Genomic DNA, 19,019 nt, shown 5'->3' on the forward strand with positions numbered 1-19,019 from the left:
CAAGCAAAGCTGCTCACCATAAGCTTTTCCATTAATGGAGCACTTGTTGAAAGTCATGATGTTCTGTGTCAGAGTGCCAGTCTTATCGCTGAAGATGTATTTAATCTGGCCGAGCTCCTCATTGAGTGTGGTGGTTCTTGCCTGAGCTGGAGTATCTTTCTTAAGATAGTACATCTTCCTGTCCCAGTCTATGAAGAAGCTGTTTCCCAGACGAATGAGCTCCACGCTAACAATGTAGAACAAAATAAAATTTCAAAATGTGATACATATTAGCACAAGTCTCAAACCAAACCAACTTCCGTTGTTTTCTGGTTTCATTTTTTGTCTGTGCTGAAAGTTACCTGACATAGAGTGAACTTGGTATCACTGTGTTAAGGACAATGACATAAGACCAGAAGATGAGGAACGATGCGAGAGGAGCATCAATGCCCGGTTCACGAGGAAGAAACATAGTGAACACAGAGCCCTCGTTTGTTTCCCAGATTGCATTGCCAATGGTCAAAATGGAGCACATAGATGCAAGGAAACCAAAGATCTGATGGAATAAAAATATCACACTTCTTGATTATTCAAACAATATTACTCTAGGCACTCAGGTGAAAAACTAATCACTGTCTTTAAGTTCTATATCTATAAGCTCAGACTTTATGTGACTTTCTTTGTATTTGTGCTTGTGTAAACTCACACATAACACCAGGATATTCATCAGGTGATCAATGCTTGTCCGTTTGAACATTGACTTTCCGCTGTTCTGCATCAGTTTAGTGTCAGGACCTGGAAAGGTTCAATGTGATGTTGAGACACTGACAGTGATGCAGATACAGTTTTCAGTATTGTAGCGGGTCAGGGCTGTTTTGGGGTTCTGTTATTATAGTTCTGTTTCTGTTGTCATGTTGTTATGGTGATGAGTGACGCGCTCTCTCGGCGACTGTGTTTTCCGGTGAGAGAGCGCCTTTTTTTGTTGTTGTGTTGTTGTTGCCGCGCTGAGGAGGGAGGTAGCGGCAGTGTTCTCGGCAGAGAATAATAAATGGGTGCTCCCAAGAAACCTCTGTCTCCTCCGTGTCTGAGCTCGCTACATTGGTGTCAGAAGTGGGATAGCTCACCCTTGCCATAATGGAGAGAGACATTCGGAGGCTGGAGGAAGCTGTCGAGGAGAGCATCCGCTGCTTGGGAAGCTGGCAATTGAGGAGAGAGGAAGCGAGCGGCCATGTAAGTCCCCCGACGGGTCCCGACGGCGCGAGCACACCGCGGCGGCGGCCCGTCGCGACAGACGCTACGGCAATGTGTCATGGGCTGCCTCTGTCGACCGACACACCGAGCCCCCGACAGCAAGCAGTGATGCCTGCAACGCCAGCTAAGGTACCGAAATACAACGGGCTAACCCCGCTAGAGCCCTACCTCTCACAAGTACGGCTAGCCGCGAGGCATAATGGCTGGAGCGATGAAGAGGCTGCTACACACCTAGCGCTAGCATTGGAAGGAGATGCACTGCAGGTACTCCTTGACCTAGCCCCGTCAGAGCAGCATGAGCTCCAGGCCCTCACCATAGCACTCGAGAGGCGATTCGGGCAGCGGCACTCCACTGATCAGAGCAGAGAGCAGCTGACCAACCGGAGCCGTCGGCCGGGGGAGAGCCTGGGCACCTTTGCAGCGGACGTGTTGCTGCATGCTCGTCGTGGCTACCCGGAGTTCCCAGCAGCAGCCCGTGAGGAGCTTAGCCTGCATGCTTTTCTGCGAGGACGTTTTCCAGAGTGACTACGCCAACACGTCCGCCTGGCCATGCCTCAAACTCTCCGTGAGGCGCTCCTTGAGGCTGAGAGGGCCGAGCTGGTGTTCACCTCGCAACCTAACCAGCAGGTGCCCCCCCCAAACTACCCCCAAATCAGAGTCGCAGACTGCGACGGGGAGGGGGAGGCCGCCGAGATATGCCAGCTGCAACCCTCGGTGTCCCGGAGGCGTCCCCGTCGACCGACCGACCGCTGCTACCGGTGCGATGAGCCTGGCCACGTGGCGCGTGACTGCCCAGCACCTGCCCCAAAGACCAGGACTACGCAGCCCCAGGGAAACGGGGAGGGAGCGGTGTAGCGAGGGGACCACCGCTCCAGCTTCCTGCCCCCCTCCAAGGACGATGCACGGTGGTGGGCCGAGTTGGGCACCTCAAGGGACTCTACCTGAGCTGCTGTGTTGAGGACCAGCCATGCCAGGCCCTGGTGGACACGGGGTCCACCATTTCCCTGATACGACCTGGCGTGCTCCCTGGAACGTCCGGGCCATTGGTGAAGGGTTGGTCCCCCACCGACACCCAGCTGATGACAGTGACGGGTGAGAGGGCTGATATGCGGGGGAAGAAACCGTTGCGGATCCGAGTGAAGGATCTGGAGCTGGTGCACGACTTCTGGCTTGCTGACATTCAAGACCAGTGCATCATCGGCCTTGATCTGCTGACCCGCTGGGGGGCCTGCGTCGACACCGCAAAGCGGGCTATCACTCTTGGCACAGAGACTCTTGCCCTCCAGTGCGGTCAAAAGCAGGGAGCGGAGGGGACAGCCAGACGAGACAGGCGTCGGGCAGCTGCCGCTCAGCAGATTTCGGGTGCCGGTGGCTCCGGGTCATCTCTACTCACCTCAGCCCCGGCCTCTCAGCCCAACAAATCTCCCTCGACCGAGACAACCGAGGCTGTTGGTGACCTGTGGCAGCGCAGCAGCATAGGTCTCAACGTTGACCAGCGCCAGCGGTTGAGGTGCCTCCTGGACGAGAATGTGGACATCTTTGCTGCCAGTGACAAAGACTGCAGGCAGACGGGGCTGGTCCAGCACACCATCGACACCGGCTCTGCTCAACCCATCCGTCTGCGCCCACACCGGCTGCCCCTCTCAAAACGGCAGGTGGCGGAGGAAAAGATCCGTGAGATGGCTGTGGCTGGGGTGATCGAGCCATCCAACAGCCCATGGGCAGCACCCGTGGTCCTGGTGGGGAAGAAGGATGGCAGCCCGAGGTTCTGCGTGGATTTTCGCCGTCTCAATGCAGTCACCAAGAAGGACTCATACCCGCTTCCACGGATCGACGAGGCCCTGGATTACATTACCGGCTCCAGCTGGTTCAGCTCCCTCGACCTACGCAGCGGCTACTGGCAGGTGGAGCTAGCCCCCAAAGCAAGGCCTAAGACTGCATTCACCATTGGACAGGGGCTGTGGCAGTTCAGGGTCATGCCATTTGGGCTCTGCAATGCGCCAGCGACGTTTGAGAGGCTGATGGAGAGGGTGCTCGTGAACATCCCTCGTAGCCGCTGTGTTGTGTACCTGGATGACCTGTTGGTGCACGGTGGCGACTTCAACAGTGCACTGTCTCACCTGAGCGAGGTCTTCAGCGCCATCCGTCAAGCTGGGCTGCGGCTCAACCCTGCGAAGTGCCGGCTGTTGGCGAGAGAGACTACGTTCTTGGGCCATGTGATCAGCGCTCAAGGTATCGCCACCAATTCCGCAAAGGTGGCTGCGGTCCGGGACTGGACGACTCCCTCGAACGTCAAAGAACTGCGGAGCTTCCTGGGCCTAGCCTCCTACTACCATCGGTTCATCAAGGGGTTCGCGACGATAGCCAGCCCCCTCCACCGCCTGACTGACAAGGGCCAGCCATTTGGCTGGGGTGATGCCTGCGCTGCGGCTTTTGCACAGCTGAAGGAGGCCCTCACCAGAGCCCCAGTTCTGGCCTACCCCGACGCCCGGCACCCTTTCATTGTGGACACTGACGTTAGCAATGTAGGAGTTGGGGCGGTCCTTTCCCAGCAGGGCGAGGCCGGAGAACGAGTGGTGGCATACTTCAGCCGTGCTCTGGGGCGAGCCGAGAGGAACTACTGCGTGACCCGGCGGGAGCTGCTGGCCGTAGTGCTAGCGGTGCGGCACTTCCGGCCATACTTGCACGGCTGCCGGTTCCTCCTGCACACTGACCATGCATCTCTGACCTGGCTCCTGAACTTCAAACACCCAGAAGGTCAGGTGGCCCGCTGGCTGGAGGTCCTTCAGGGCTACGACTTCGAGATCCAGCATCGGGCAGGTCGGCAGCATGGCAACGCTGATGCCCTCTCCAGACGGCCCTGCATGGCCGTCGAGTGCCGCTACTGTCTGCGACAGGAGGAGTGGGCCCGGGAGGCGCTGGGGGGGGCTACTGCTCAGGCCACAGCCAGCGGAGGGGGGTGGCTCCCACTGACAACACAGCAGCTGAAGCGGGAGCAGGAGGCCGACGCAACGTTGGTTCAGGTGGGGGCCTGGCTGGAGGCGGCGCAACGCCCAGACTGGACGGGGGTGTTGGGTCAGGAGCCCGAGGTGAAGGCCTACTACTCCCAGCACAATAACCTGGAGACCGACGACGGCCTCCTGTTCCGGAGATGGCGGGCCCCCGGTCAGAGCAGAGATCTCCTGCAGCTGTTGGTGCCTCGGTCGCTGCGGTCGCAGGTGCTTGAGCTTGTCCACGGCTCGGTGGGGGCAGGCCACTATGGGAACGCCAAAACTCTCCGCCGCCTCAGGGGACGGTTCTACTGGCCTGGTTGTCGACGGGATGTGGAACTTCACATGCACTGCTGTGACACCTGCACGGCGCAGAAGGGCCCCACTCAACGCTCCACTGCCCCCCTTCAGCAATACTTGGTGGGGGCCCCGATGGAGCGAGTGGGAGTGGACGTCCTAGGGCCTTTCCCCGTTACGGAGTCAGGGAACCGGTACGTGCTGGTGGCGATGGACTATTTCACAAAGTGGCCGGAGGCCTACGCGGTGCAGGACCAGAGTGCGACGACGACGGCAGAGAGGCTGGTGGAGGAGATTTTCGCCCGTTTTGGGGTCCCAGCTGAGCTCCACAGTGACCAGGGGCACAACTTCGAATCGAAGGTCTTCGGGGAGATTTGTCAGCGGCTGGGGGTGGAGAAGACGAGAACCACACCGCTCCACCTGCAAAGCAACGGCTTGGACGAGCGTTTTAACCGCACACTGGCTACCCAGCTCGCCATTCTCACCAGCCACCACCAGCGGGATTGGGACCGACATCTGCCCCTGGTCCTTTGGTCGTATCGGACTGCGGTTCAGGAGTCCAGCCAGTGCACGCCTGCCGCTTTGATGTTTGGGCGGGAGCTCCGGACGCCTGTGGATCTGGTGTTTGGGTCCCCCCCGAGCCGGAGATTGACGGTGGGCCAGAGATGGACTACTACAGGAGGCTGAGGGAGCGGCTGCAGGTGGTTCACGACTACACCCGCCAGGCCCAGGCCAGCACCGGAGTACGACAGAAAAGAGCCTACGACACCAGGTGCCGAGGGGGAGCTTTCGTGCCTGGCGACAAGGTTTGGGTGTACTGCCCGGTTCGCAAGAGAGGAGTGTCCCCCAAACTGTGCAGTCACTAGCAAGGGCCGGCGGAGGTCGTGGAGCAGCTAACGGAAGTGGTGTACCGTATCCGCATGCCGGGCCCGGGGCGCATGGTGGTGTTGCACCGGGACAGGCTTTCACCGTACCGACCGCTCGCTCCGGGGCAGGGGATGCTGGTGACACCCCAAGTTCTGATCCTAGTGACTTTTCCCCTGCTGGTCGAGACCGGCCGGTGCGCCAAAAGAAGGCACCTGGACACTTACAGGACTTTGTGTGGGGTAATGGGGCTGTCGGGGACGACTGACCCCTTAGGTGGGGGCTATGTAGCGGGTCAGGGCTGTTTTGGGGTTCTGTTATTATAGTTCTGTTTCTGTTGTCATGTTGTTATGGTGATGAGTGACGCGCTCTCTCGGCGACTGTGTTTTCCGGTGAGAGAGCGCCTTTTTTTGTTGTTGTGTTGTTGTTGCCGCGCTGAGGAGGGAGGTAGCGGCAGGGTTCTCGGCAGAGAATAATAAACGGGTGCTCCCAAGAAACCTCTGTCTCCTCCGTGTCTGAGCTCGCCACAGTATGTTTCCAGACTGGTTAGCCTTAGAAGGAGAATGGCCTAAATGAGACACCACTAATATGTCATTACTGTGATATTGTTGTTTTAAGAACTTCACACTCTAGAATCTGTGGCAGATTATCTTCTGCATACTTTTGCTGATGTAACCGCATCCCCTTCCTGCTCTAGTCTCTTATGTACAACTTCATACATCAGTATCAGAGTAAACAATAAAGGCTAGACCAAAAAAACATCACTCAAAGTGCAAATTGTACACAGTTGCAGTGCACAGTGTACCTCCAAAGATGACCAGACCGAAGCACCACTCAGTGTTCCTGAGAGTACAGCCTCTGAGCAGCACTTTGTCGTTGTCCAAGGCGTATCTTTCCCCGTTCACAGTCAGAGTCCCTTTGAACTTGTCTAGACGGTTATTGGGAGGTTCACATCGCACTTCGCCTGAGAAACAGAGATCAGTGTCAACAAATAATTCTAAACAGTTCACAGGATAGTTAGAGGACAGCTCGAAGCAGTCTGGGTAGTCTTCTCCGACCTCTGGTATCAACAAGGGATTTTCGCTTAGAGAACGGCTGCTCACTGGCTATCTTCTCTTTTGTGGACCATTCTCTGGAAACCCTAGAGATGGTTGTGTGGGTTAATCCCAGCAGATCATCAGTTTCTGAAATACTCAGACTAGCCAATCTGGCACCAACAACGATGGAACATTCTAAATCCTTTAAATCAACTTTCTACCACATTTTATAGTCAGTTTAAATTTCAACAGATCATTTTAATAATGTCTACATGCCAAGATGCAGTGGATTGCTGTCATCTGATTGACTGGTTAGATGTCTGTATTAATTAGCAGGTGAACAGGTAACAAAGCAAACAATTAAATGAAACCCAAGATCCCATTGTTACATTAGTAGAAAAAAGCAATGCATGAAGAAATACAATCAATCAGTAGAAACTTAAACAGTTCAAAGATGAAATACTGGTCTATCCTAAAATAATTATTTTTTGCATTTATGCATTTTTTCATTATTTATTTTGGTACTTGCATTAATTCTTAACTCAGCTGACCGGCTATCAACCCCCAAAAAATCTTTGTTAGTTTTGCTCTCATATTACATTTCCCAATGACACAAACAGGTTTCACTTTTACAAATCAGACCGTGTGTTGTTTCATTCAGATTCTCACCATTAAAGGCAGCCAATGCCTCAATGTTGTCTCCCAACTCTCCAGTTACAGTCAGAGCCTGTTTCACCTTCAGATTGGTTTCTCTGGGGGAGACCAGGGGAAATCCAAGACAGTGTCAGACATTAGTTGTCAACCTAGCATTCACACAAACACCACAGTACAGCACACTTACCCATCTAGTTCAGCTGTATCCACATAAACTAAATTAAAGGGCTCACTGCTAGACAGCAACAGAAGGTCTGCCTAAGAAGTAAAAGCACTGAGTTTAGTTTTGAACTTACTTTTGAACTGAATTTCTTTCACTTGCTTCAAATCTTTACTATAGCCTCCCCAAACTTACTGTGACAAACTCATTATTCCCCAGTTTGACTATGTCCCCAACCTGAACATTCATCCATTTTTCATTTTTGAGTCTGTCAGGGAAGGGAACAAAGGCATAAAACACAGAAATGAATCCAAAACTGCATCATTCTTCACACAAAAGGTCTTCTTTTCTTTTTCATTTGTGTTTCCAAAGACTTACTGGCCATCCATGAGGACGTCCACCTTCCGGTTATTCACTTGTCTGTCACATTTGTGTCTGTTCTGCTCAGTTGACACAAGAAAAAGATACTGTTTGCTTACAAATCTGATATTAGTTCCTTATTTTTGGTTTTCTCTGTTGCGTTTACCGATTTCAACTTACTATATCATCAATGGCATCTTTGACTGCTGTTATAGACAGCACCACTATTAAGGCAAAACCTGTGGTGATCCATGAGAGAGAGGAGATTTGTGGGATCAACTGTCAACACACACACACACACACACACACACACACACACACACACAAAGATTAACACACTCTTTCATTGCATAGATAATATCTTTCAAGATTCTTAAAACTGAAAAACTTACAGTTGCTTCATTTTATTTATGTATGCCATGTATGTTCAAACTTAATAACATTTGGAAATAGCATTTGTTCAAAAAAATCTATTTATAAAAAAGCAAAAGAAAATACAAGTTCTTTCACATTTTAAGTCAAATTTGAAAATTTGAAAAATATAGAGAATGAACTCTGATTGTTTTATAAGCCAGTATTTGCATTCACATAACTATCTACAGCATAAAATAACTATTTTTAAGCATGCAATTCATTCTGACAAGAATGGCAACATGTCTACCTGAAGGATAAGGAGGAAGAGGAAGTAGGCATTAGCGAGCCTCTTGAACTGCTCAAAAAGATTAAGTGGCAGGAAGGTAAAGATGTTGTATTTGGAGGTCTTGATGGCATTGTTCTGAAGTTAAAGAAATCGACAGAGGAAAGTTACATGACTGATGTCAGTTTAACAAAAATCACTGTGACCTAATAAAGTTTGTAATAAAGTTTTTTAATGTTTAATTTATGTTTGGCAGACATACCAACAAAAAATCCTAAGATTTTGAGAATTGCACTATTAATTTCCTAAAAATTATATTTACTCCTTTGTGATATTTGACATTTCTTTTAACAGATTAATCAAATCCAAGCAAGCAAAGCATTAAGCTGAGGGTGTGTCCAAAGCTCCTCTTGTTATCTGCTGAATAGGCATGATAACATTTGTTTATATACTTACAGCATAGCGGAAAGATAGGTTGAAAGTTCTGTCATTAGCCCGCAAGCATCTCTCCTTCTCTGTGAGAGAGTAAAGCAGTCAGAGCAGGAGAGAGTTTATGCTACTGTATGTTACAGCAGTACTGAGGAAAGACAAACTCAAATTTAATTTATGCAAACATTTCAGTGCTGTTAGTCCAGCAACATTTTGAAATGTGCAGTGTATGTCACAAAAATAAATAAATAAAACTAAAACTGAGACAGACATACAGTAACTGAACAATGCAGTAAAGTAGAGCAAAGTTTACGTGCATCTAATCTCACCTTCCTTATTTCCGTGTCCACACAAATGGCAAAAGTATGACAGCACAGTTCCCATCTTTAACTCAGGTTCTCCATATTTTATAACCTGGAAAAAAGTCCACTATTCAGTCCTAATTAGTGAGTCATTTCTTTTTAGGTATTATATGTCAATATAGAAACCAAAAGGGAAAACAGTGGCAAAAGCGAGAGGGAACCAGTTGAAGATTAATAGTGAAAAGGTGGAGCTGTTTAACATGTACAGCACACCTTCTAAAATGGATATGAGGGAAAACAGATGCAAAACATCCCAAAAATAATAATTCTGAGGTTTCACAACACTCAAAATATCTCTCCATCCATCTATAGATAGACAGCCATCATCACATACTTGTCAAGATTTCCACTCCTTCCCATTTTATCTGTTCTCCAAAGCTGTAAAGATATAGCGCAACTCCCTTTCAACTCTTTGTACTATAGTTAAATTTAAGAGGTAATAATCCCTAACTACACAGATAGAGATAAAGATTTATCCTTGACCATTTGACTTGTTCAGTAATCAGCCCATAATAATATGCAGGTGTTGTATTGTTCTGGAATTTTGTGGAAAAAATGTTTCTAAGTGAGACATAAAGAATATGAATTGATCACAGAGCAATATAAAAAAATATGATTAACTGCTTCACTTTTCAATGGTCTGATGCTACCTAATTTGTTAAGAAGCAAAAACAAATTCATCCACGGCATGTTTCATTTGATCTTTCTTCTTCCACTTACAAAAATATTAAATAGGTCTGAATTACTGTAAACCTAAAGTGATTTAAATGGTTTTTGATAAGAACTGATAAAATACAGGATTTCTAATACTTTTTCAAAGTCTGAAAACAAATGAAAATCAGCCACATACCTCAAACAAAAATATGATTTCTTTTGTCCTCCGGGTCCTGCTTGCAAACAGATACAGGTCCTTGAATTTTAAGATTTTAACCCTCCTTTTTCTTCCATCTTTGAAAAAATAAATCCAGGTTTTTGTCTCTTCAGTGCATGGAAGGCCATGCACCAGTTTAATCCCAAACAGAGAAAGGAGGATCAACTGATTCTTCTACCAGGATAAAAGACAACAGGAACAACAGGTGAAGTGTTGTATTTGCACCTGCAGTAGAAGTTTTGAGTATATGCAGGAGGAAGAGGGATTCCCTTGCAACTAACAGCTAAAAGGTTATGTAAACGTTCAGTGTTCATTGGACTTGAGCCGGTGCAGGACGGGAAAGGCAGTAAAACAATAGCAAAGCTGAAGTGCTCCAGCCAATCAGAGGGAATCATATCCAATCAAGGTATATAAAATATATACCTATGGTACATACATATATATATATAAAATTTATACATATATATACATATATATATATATAAAAATTTATATATATATATATATATATATACATATATGTATATATATATATATATATATATATATATATAAAAACAACACCCAGCACGCCCCTGCGGGCGGTTTATCCTTCAAGCTCGGGTCCTCTACCAGAGGCCTGGGAGCTTGAGGGTCCTGCGCAGTATCTTAGCTGTTCCCAGGACTGCGCTCTTCTGGACAGAGATCTCCGATGTTGTTCCCGGGATCTGCTGGAGCCATTCGCCTAGCTTGGGAGTCACCGCACCTAGTGCTCCGATTACCACGGGGACCACCGTTACCTTCACCCTCCACATCCTCTCGAGCTCTTCTCTGAGCCCTTGGTATTTCTCCAGCTTCTCGTGTTCCTTCTTCCTGATATTGCTGTCATTCGGAACCGCTACATCGATCACTACGGCCGTCTTCTTCTGTTTGTCTACCACCACTATGTCCGGTTGGTTAGCCACCACCATTTTGTCCGTCTGTATCTGGAAGTCCCACAGGATCTTAGCTCGGTCATTCTCCACCACCCTTGGGGGCATCTCCCATTTTGACCTCGGGACTTCCAGGTTATACTCGGCACAGATGTTCCTGTACACTATGCCGGCCACTTGGTTATGGCGTTCCATGTATGCCCTGCCTGCTAGCATCTTGCACCCTGCTGTTATGTGCTGGATTGTCTCTGGGGCATCTTTACACAGCCTGCACCTGGGGTCTTGCCTGGTGTGATAGACCCCAGCCTCTATGGATCTTGTACTCAGAGCTTGTTCTTGTGCTGCCATGATTAGTGCCTCTGTGCTGTCTTTCAGTCCAGCTTTGTCCAGCCACTGGTAGGATTTCTGGATATCAGCCACCTCCTCTATCTGCCGGTGGTACATACCGTGCAGGGGCCTGTCCTTCCATGATGGTTCCTCGTCTCCCTCCTCTTTCTTGGGTTTCTGCTGCCTGAGGTATTCACTGAGCACTCGGTCAGTTGGGGCCATCTTCCCAATGTATTCTTGGATGTTCGTTGTCTCATCCTGGACTGTGGTGCTGACACTCACCAGTCCCCGGCCTCCTTCCTTCCGCTTAGCGTACAGCCTCAGGGTGCTGGACTTGGGGTGAAACCCTCCATGCATGGTAAGGAGCTTTCTTGTCTTGATGTCAGTGGCTTCTATCTCCTCCTTTGGCAAGCCTATTACCCCAGCAGGGTACCTGATCACGGGCAGGGCGTAGGTGTTGATGGCCCGGATCTTGTTCTTACCATTCATCTGACTCCTCAGGACTTGCCTGACCCTCTGCAGGTATTTGGTGGTTGCAGCCTTTCTAGTGGCCTCTTCATGGTTCCCATTCGCCTGCGGGATCCCCAGGTGCTTGTAACTGTCCTCTATGTCTGCAATGTTGCCTTCTGGTAGTTCAATCCCCTCAGTTCTGACTACCTTCCCTCTCTTTGTTACCATCCGACTACACTTCTCCAGTCCGAACGACATCCCGATGTCATTGCTGTATATCCTGGTAGTGTGGATCAGTGAATCGATGTCTCGTTCACTCTTGGCGTACAGCTTGATGTCATCCATGTACAGGAGGTGGCTGACAACTGCTCCGTTCCGTAGTCAGTATCCGTAGCCAGTCTTGTTAATGATCTCACTGAGGGGGTTCAGGCCTATGCAGAACAGCAGTGGGGACAGAGCATCTCCTTGGTAGATCCCGCTCTTGATGGTGACTTGTGCTATGGGCTTGGAGTTGGCCTCTACTGTTGTACGCCACATCCCCATTGAGTTCCTGATGAACGCTCTTAGGGTCCTGTTGATCTTGTACAATTCTAGGCATTCCAGTATCCAGCTGTGGGGCATTGAGTCATAGGCCTTCTTGTAATCAATCCAGGCTGTGCACAGGTTGGTCAGTCTGGTCTTGCAGTCTCGGCTGACTGTTCTGTCTACCAGTAGCTGGTGTTTTGCGCCTCTGGTATTCTTGCCAATCCCTTTCTGTGCCCCGCTCATGTATTGACCCATGTGCCTGTTCATCTTAGCTGCTATGATGCCTGACAGGAGCTTCCATGTAGTACTGAGGCAGGTAATTCGTCGGTAGTTGGATGGGACCGGTCCCTTCTTGGGGTCCTTGGGGATCAGGACCGTCCGACCTTCGGTTAGCCATTCCGGGTGTCTCTCGTTAACTAGCAGCTGGTTCATTTGTGCTGAAAGACGCTCGTGGAGTGCAGTCAGCTTCTTCAGCCAGTAGGCGTGAACCATGTCGGGCCCTGGTGCTGTCCAACTCTTCATACTGGAGACCCTTTCTTGGATATCTGCCACTGTGATGGTTACTGGACCCTGTTCAGGGAGGTCGCTATGGTCTGCCCTCAGATCCACTAGCCACTGAGCATTGCCGTTATGGGTTGCGTCCTTCTCCCATATGCTCTTCCAGTATTGCTCCGTCTCCAGCCTTGGTGGTGCTGTTCTCTTATTGTTCCCTTGCCACTGAGAGTACACCTTTGCTGGTTCTGTGGAGAACAGCTGGTTTATTCTCCTGCCTTCGATCTCTCTGGTGTACCTCCTCAAGCGGCTGGCCAAGGCTGTGAGTCTTTGCTTGGCAGTTTCCAAGGCCTCAGGTATGGACAGCTTGCTGTATTTCTTATGCACCTTCTTTGTCGCGCCTTTCTGCAACTCCGTTAGTTGGCTAACCTCCCTCCGTGCTACTTTGATCTTGCCCTCTAGCCTCCTTCTCCATGGAGGGTACTGCCCCTTGTGGCTGTTCAACTTGTAGCCAAGCATCTCACTGATCACTGCTGCCGTATTGTAGATCAGCTTGTTAGTGTCGGTAATCGTGGTTGTAGGTATCGTCCGTAGTGCTGCATTAACATCATCTAGCACACCTTCTGAGGGTACTTCACATAATCTTGGTAACCGGCTACGGAGGATCCAGGTTTCAAGCTTGGCCATGATCCTATTTTTCAGGTCAGTTCCTCTCGCACTCAACGATCCTTAGTTTAACCACTACGCTATCCAGCTGCTCGATATATAGTATATATATATATATACATATATATTAGCCCATATATATGTATACATATATATGGGCTAATTAAAAATATGTTTGTGTATTTTTAATTACTTGCCACTAGCAAGTTATTGCAGCTTGAAATATGGTGTTTTCATGTCTGATATGTGGATCCAGTTGCCCTCAGAATGGAATTTAATACCTGGGCTTGGATACAAAAGAACACTGTTGTCCAGGGGACCTCGATATGAACCTTACTTAGTGTGCTTATGTGTGTGTACACTCTCTGCTTGCAAACAACAAAGTTAAGAAGACAGAGATCTCCTTGAAACATCTGTGAGAGAGATGGAGGCATTCATTTCAAACGTCACCATCAGGGCGGCCTATTCTTGTCTTTTTGGAAGTTTTGTTGTCTTCCAAAAATTGTTGCCAGTGGTACGGAGAACATCCCACATGCTTGCCCTGCCCAATGTCCAGTGTCTACCCACACATTTTGATGGATTCCCAGACCAGCCGACATTGTGCTATGGTTGGCATCATTCCAGCTCGTTTACATTATCGACCTTACTGTCACAGGGGAGGATGCAGTGGAGGAGTCCTACGAGAGCAAGAAGCTAAAGTATGCTGAATTCACAACCGATGTACAACAGTGCACCTGGAAATTGAAGATCCAACTGTACAGTCGAAATAGGCTGCAGAGGATTTGTTCACATGTCATCAGAGCTTTTCTGGGAGTGGGAGTGAAAAGGTTAGTCAGTGGCTCTGACTAAAAAAAAAGAACTCTAATTGGGCCTTAACTGTAAAAGGAGCATAACATTTGCCGGATGTCTGGAACCTTCTGGAGATATTGTGTGCCTATCAGTGAAATCTTGAAGAAGGGATTCCCTTGCACCCACTCGATAACCCAGAAAAGTGTCACCAGCGGACTGCTCCATAAAGTTTAAGCTGCAGATTTCTCGTATGCCATGAAGGCATATAAACACCTAGTGCGATGAACAAACATATTATCATATATACTTTTCATACTACATAACTTTACATCCACACATCAGCAACAAGTCCATTTTCCTCTAATTTATACATATAAAGACCATATCCTTACACCTCTTTTTAAACTTCTTTATCTTTTGACACAGCTTCAGATTTGATAAGCATACTTTTAATTGCCACCAACTTGGAGCTTGCTGATCTTTAACAAAGAGGGCATCTGGTCTGTGTCCCATTAGAAGTCGAGGAACTGCTGAGGCAACATCCACAGTGAGCAGTAATGAGAATAAAACTGAAGGACCAGTTCTTTTACTGAGGGCATCAACTGCTCTAATCTGGTCTAAATGTGTAGATACAATGCAACAATGAAAAGAGATTGATCCACAAGTCTGAGCTTTGTGATTCAACACGTCCTGATAAGTTGATAAAACCACACATTTATTTCAAAGAATTTCTGTCTTGGTTCATGTTTTCTTTGACACAGAATGAATTGTTCTTTATATAGTGTGTGACTGAAGTACACATAGGTACATTCAGTATGACGGGAAAGATAGAAATAAATAAATAAGTTTAACAAAAAGTCAAGAAACTAGTGAAATAAAGCTGTTGTCAAATTCATGTAACCGATGAGAGGAAACCTTGGCCTGTTGAGGGATACAGTCAGGAACTATAACAACCTTTTCAACATTTTCAGCTTCGGAAATGCTTTGGTCTCGATTGATTAAGTCAATAAAAAGGCAGCACAGTGATAGAGTCAATTTTGAAGGGCTCTATTGATCAACACAGTGTGAAAACAGTGCATGAGTTCAGAGTTCACAGTCCTTGTGTGTCGTTAACTGCTTTTACTGTGTAGAGTGTTAACAAAGGTCACATATACACTATCCCAGCCCTACCAATGCTTCTGTGTTTTTCATAAACAAATACATTACAGCTCAACTGACGGATAATGATCAACTGGAAGTAGAATATGCAAGATGATGAAGAAAATGAATACAGCCATCCTGAAGCAATGACCAGTGGATTAAATAACTATAATCCACATCTGCTCGAAGCCTGGATTAGAAAATTAGATATCTCCTTTTTATACCAATCCCCTTTTCCAGTATTTAATACCTTACAAAAAATATATACTGGTATATACTTTGTATTAAAAATCAATATCAATTCCTATATTTGTAATTTCTCGGTTATTTAGTTTGAAAACCTATTTCAAAACTAAGCAAAAATACATACACCTTTTTTTTTAAAAAATCCTAGTCCACAAGCCGATTGTATTTGTAGTGAAATTAACTAAAACCAGGGTAGAACATCTTTGTAAAATCTTCAAGTGTGCTTCAGAAACTGGTCAGTAATAATGCAAGTTGCAAAATATGGAAATTGTACATATCAAGCACAAAAATAAAAACAACCATTGTGCTCTCTGTGGCAAACAACATTTTCACAGAGATATCAACATTCACACATTATAAGACACCATCTTTTCTTCAGTGCCAGGTTGGCTCCAGTGTTAGGAAAATAAAATACTGTCTGTGTTTCAGTCCCTGTGTGCTTCCATCTTAGAGCTTGTGACTCTGTGACTCCTCGGCTTCCTCAGCAATAGTGCGGTAGTGCTGTGGCTGATTTTGAAATATGGAAGAGTCTGTCTGGGTGAACAGAGGGGCTCTCTTGGTGGAGCGTTTCATCAGGAATTTTCTAGATGTTACCAGATCACCATAGCCCTGGGAGTGAGAGAAGGCGTAACCCGACCGAGTACTACGCCTTCTCAGTAGGTGACGAGGTGCAGGTCCTGGCAGCTCCTCTGTACGCATCTTATACCTCACCTAAAGAAAAGAAACAAGGGATTTTTTTTTTTTTTTAAATGTAGACTTTTTACTATGGATACCCTACTTTCTGGTGTACATGACAAAAGGGTGAATAGAAGACAAGATGGTTTTACATGCTCTCTCAAGTGTTTTCTTTTTACCTTGTCATTAATGGTAGGACGAAGCTGTATAAATATGAAGCGGATAGCAACAACAGGCAGGATACAGAGGAGGAACGTCAGGAATATGGTGAGCCACACTATAGGCTGGTTCAAAGTATTTCTTGCTGCGCCTAAAATCCAAAAAGGACACGATCACATGACTCATATACTCAAATTTTAGAATAGAAAAAACCTGATAAAGTTAACATTAAAGTGGCCTCCATACTAAATGCATTAAATGTACTTACCAATTAAGGGGAAAGAAGACGTGAAGACATAAAACATGCCATTGCTGTACATGGTGACTGAGATGGCAAAGTAGCCTATCGTGCTTAACAACACAAAAAAATGGTTCACTGCTGTCCAGTAATAGGTGTCAACACACAGCTGAAAAGTAGAACATTATTGTTATTATTATTACTACTACTACTGTAGTAGTACTGTACTATTAATACATTATTGTTAGTGTCCTGGTGCACAATTAAAATTACTGACTGAGATAGAATGGAAGTCTATCTGTTACAACAGACTAATATACTGCCACTTTGTTAGGTACACCATTTCAACCGAGTATTTTAAAAACTGCTGATCTACTGGGATTTTTCTACACAAGCATCTCTATGGTTTACAAAGAATGGTCCAAAACAGAAAATATCTAGTGATCAGCAGTTTGCTGGACAAAAATTCCTTGATGTCAGAGGTCAGAGGAGAATGGCAGGACTGCTTTGAGCTGATAGGAATGCAACAGTAACTCAAACAACCAGTTGTTACAACTAAGGTATGCAGAAGAGCATCACTAAACACACAACACATCAAACCATGGTGCAGATGGGCTACAGAAGCAAAAGATCACACTGGGTAATACTCCTGTCAGCTAATAACAGAAAACCATGACTATAGTTTGTAAGGGATCACCCAAATCAGACAACAGAAGATTGAAAATCACTGGCTGCTCTGATGAGTCTCAGGTTCTGAATTAACATTTGGAGAATTTAAACATGAAAACATGGATCCATCTTCCATTGTATCAACACAGGTCAAATAGTGTGGGGAATATTTTATTGGCACACTGTTAGTACCAGCTGAGGATTGTTTAGTACTGATGCTGACCATGTCCATCTCTGTATTACCACAGTACTCCCATCTTCTGATGGCTTCTTCAAGCAGGATAGAGCACCACGTCAAAACTCAAATCATCTCAATTTGGTTCTTTGAACATAACAATGACTTCACTATACTCAAATGGCCTCTACAATCACCAGATCTCAATTCAATATGGCCCTTTTGGAATGTGGTGCAATGAGAGAATTGCATTATGGATGTGTAGCTGACAAATATCCAGCAAATGTGTAATGCTGTCATGTCAATATGGATCTACATCTATTCAATTCAATTCAATTTTATTTATATAGTGCCAAATCACAACAATAGTCGCCTCAAGGCGCTGTTGTTGTGATTTGGAATCCCTCATCTCTGAGGAATGTTTCCAGCACCTTGTTGAATCTTTGCCATAATGATTAAATGCAGTTCTGCAGTGAAAACGGGGTCCAAACTAATTGTAACAATGTGCACTATGTGCACATTGTTACAAGCTCTCTCAGCTCTCAGAGGAGGCGGACGCACTTTTCCCCTCTCCTCTCCCTTGTCTTCCCTGCTTATGTCCTTGTCTGGTCTCGTGTTTTTTGTATTACTTTTCCCTGGAACATTCTCTCACAGTCTGTTCTCTAAAACCTAAAAGAGGAATTATGGATTGGATCAACTGGTCCCTGAATGCAATTGACACCCTTTTCTCAACGAGGAGTCTGGGCTCGGGTGAGCCTGAGTGGTGAAGATATCTACCTATTCGGAACCATGGTAACAGGGTTCTGGCTGATCGGAGCTGGCTTGGCCCTGACTTATCGAAGAATTAAGAAAGCGGAACCGGCTGTTCAAACCTCCACAAGGCTGCCCGCTGGGATTAGAACGATGGGAGAGGCGTGAGTTTCTCAAAATGGGCTCATTGAGTCAGCACGGATACGATCTTGGAGAGGCTACGGCTGCTGTGAATACTCAGAATAAGATCTCTGAATGCAGACTGGATACATCTCGGAAGGGCTAGCTCGGAATAACATCTCTGGGCACAAATCGGATGACATCTCGGGGAAGCACACTGTCGTGACTTCTCAGAATCACCTCTTTGAACATAAGAATGACAACATCACAGAACGCAAGTATGGTGAAGCTCGCAGCTCTCCAACGGGAGATTGAGAGACCAGTGTTGGACTGTAGAACTGCTTTGAAATTCATATGAGCTGTTCGCACTAAAGTAAAAAGCACCATCACTTCACTTCATGCGGATACCCTCTTGGCGCCAGCTGCGGTCGCAAGGCTGGAGCCGAACAAAAACACCCTGATAACGACTGTGTTTAGACTGTTCCTTCCCATTCCATGCAAGGCCACCTGGGTTGGCTGGAAGACTATTTACTTAGCCTGGCAGGGCGAAGGACACTGTCTCAGCTGAACTCTGGACACGCACACACATACATATACTGATACTGATAAGCACTCACTGACGCATCACCCTCCCTACCCCAGATCCAACGCCACCTCCAACGCTTAACTCCCCTCTGATGTGGACATCGGGTCAGTTGGAGGCGCAGTCGAAAGATTGCAGCAGTCCCAGATCAGATGTACACACTGGAACTCTTTCCCATGTTGCTTGTCTGTGTTTATTGTGCTATGGTGTGTT

At 46.9% G+C, this 19,019-nt stretch overlaps 1 protein-coding gene across 8 annotated transcripts in view; it reads right to left on the bottom strand.

Moving 5' to 3' along the window:
- Positions 1–19,019, bottom strand: part of LOC102076730 (phospholipid-transporting ATPase ID) — a 48,093-nt gene that overhangs the window by 13,390 nt on the left and 15,684 nt on the right. For 7 of the 8 annotated variants that reach the window (XM_025909172.1, XM_019361260.2, XM_025909171.1 and 4 more), the window contains 3 exons: positions 16,540–16,678; positions 16,292–16,422; positions 14,746–16,148 (listed from right to left, as the gene is read on the bottom strand). In XM_025909172.1, the coding sequence (XP_025764957.1) occupies positions 15,885–16,148; positions 16,292–16,422; positions 16,540–16,678 (534 nt within the window). In that variant the 3' untranslated portion in view covers positions 14,746–15,884. Of the gene's footprint in view, positions 1–17; positions 227–341; positions 536–685; positions 775–6,186; positions 6,346–7,087; positions 7,171–7,259; positions 7,331–7,427; positions 7,501–7,610; positions 7,673–7,772; positions 7,872–8,253; positions 8,368–8,685; positions 8,745–8,987; positions 9,073–9,870; positions 16,149–16,291; positions 16,423–16,539; positions 16,679–19,019 lie in introns of those variants that run through there. The other variant, XM_019361265.2, reaches the window with a different exon arrangement.

The sequence above is a fragment of the Oreochromis niloticus genome, linkage group LG7, assembly GCF_001858045.2.
Source record: "Oreochromis niloticus isolate F11D_XX linkage group LG7, O_niloticus_UMD_NMBU, whole genome shotgun sequence".
Taxonomy (NCBI): domain Eukaryota; kingdom Metazoa; phylum Chordata; class Actinopteri; order Cichliformes; family Cichlidae; genus Oreochromis; species Oreochromis niloticus.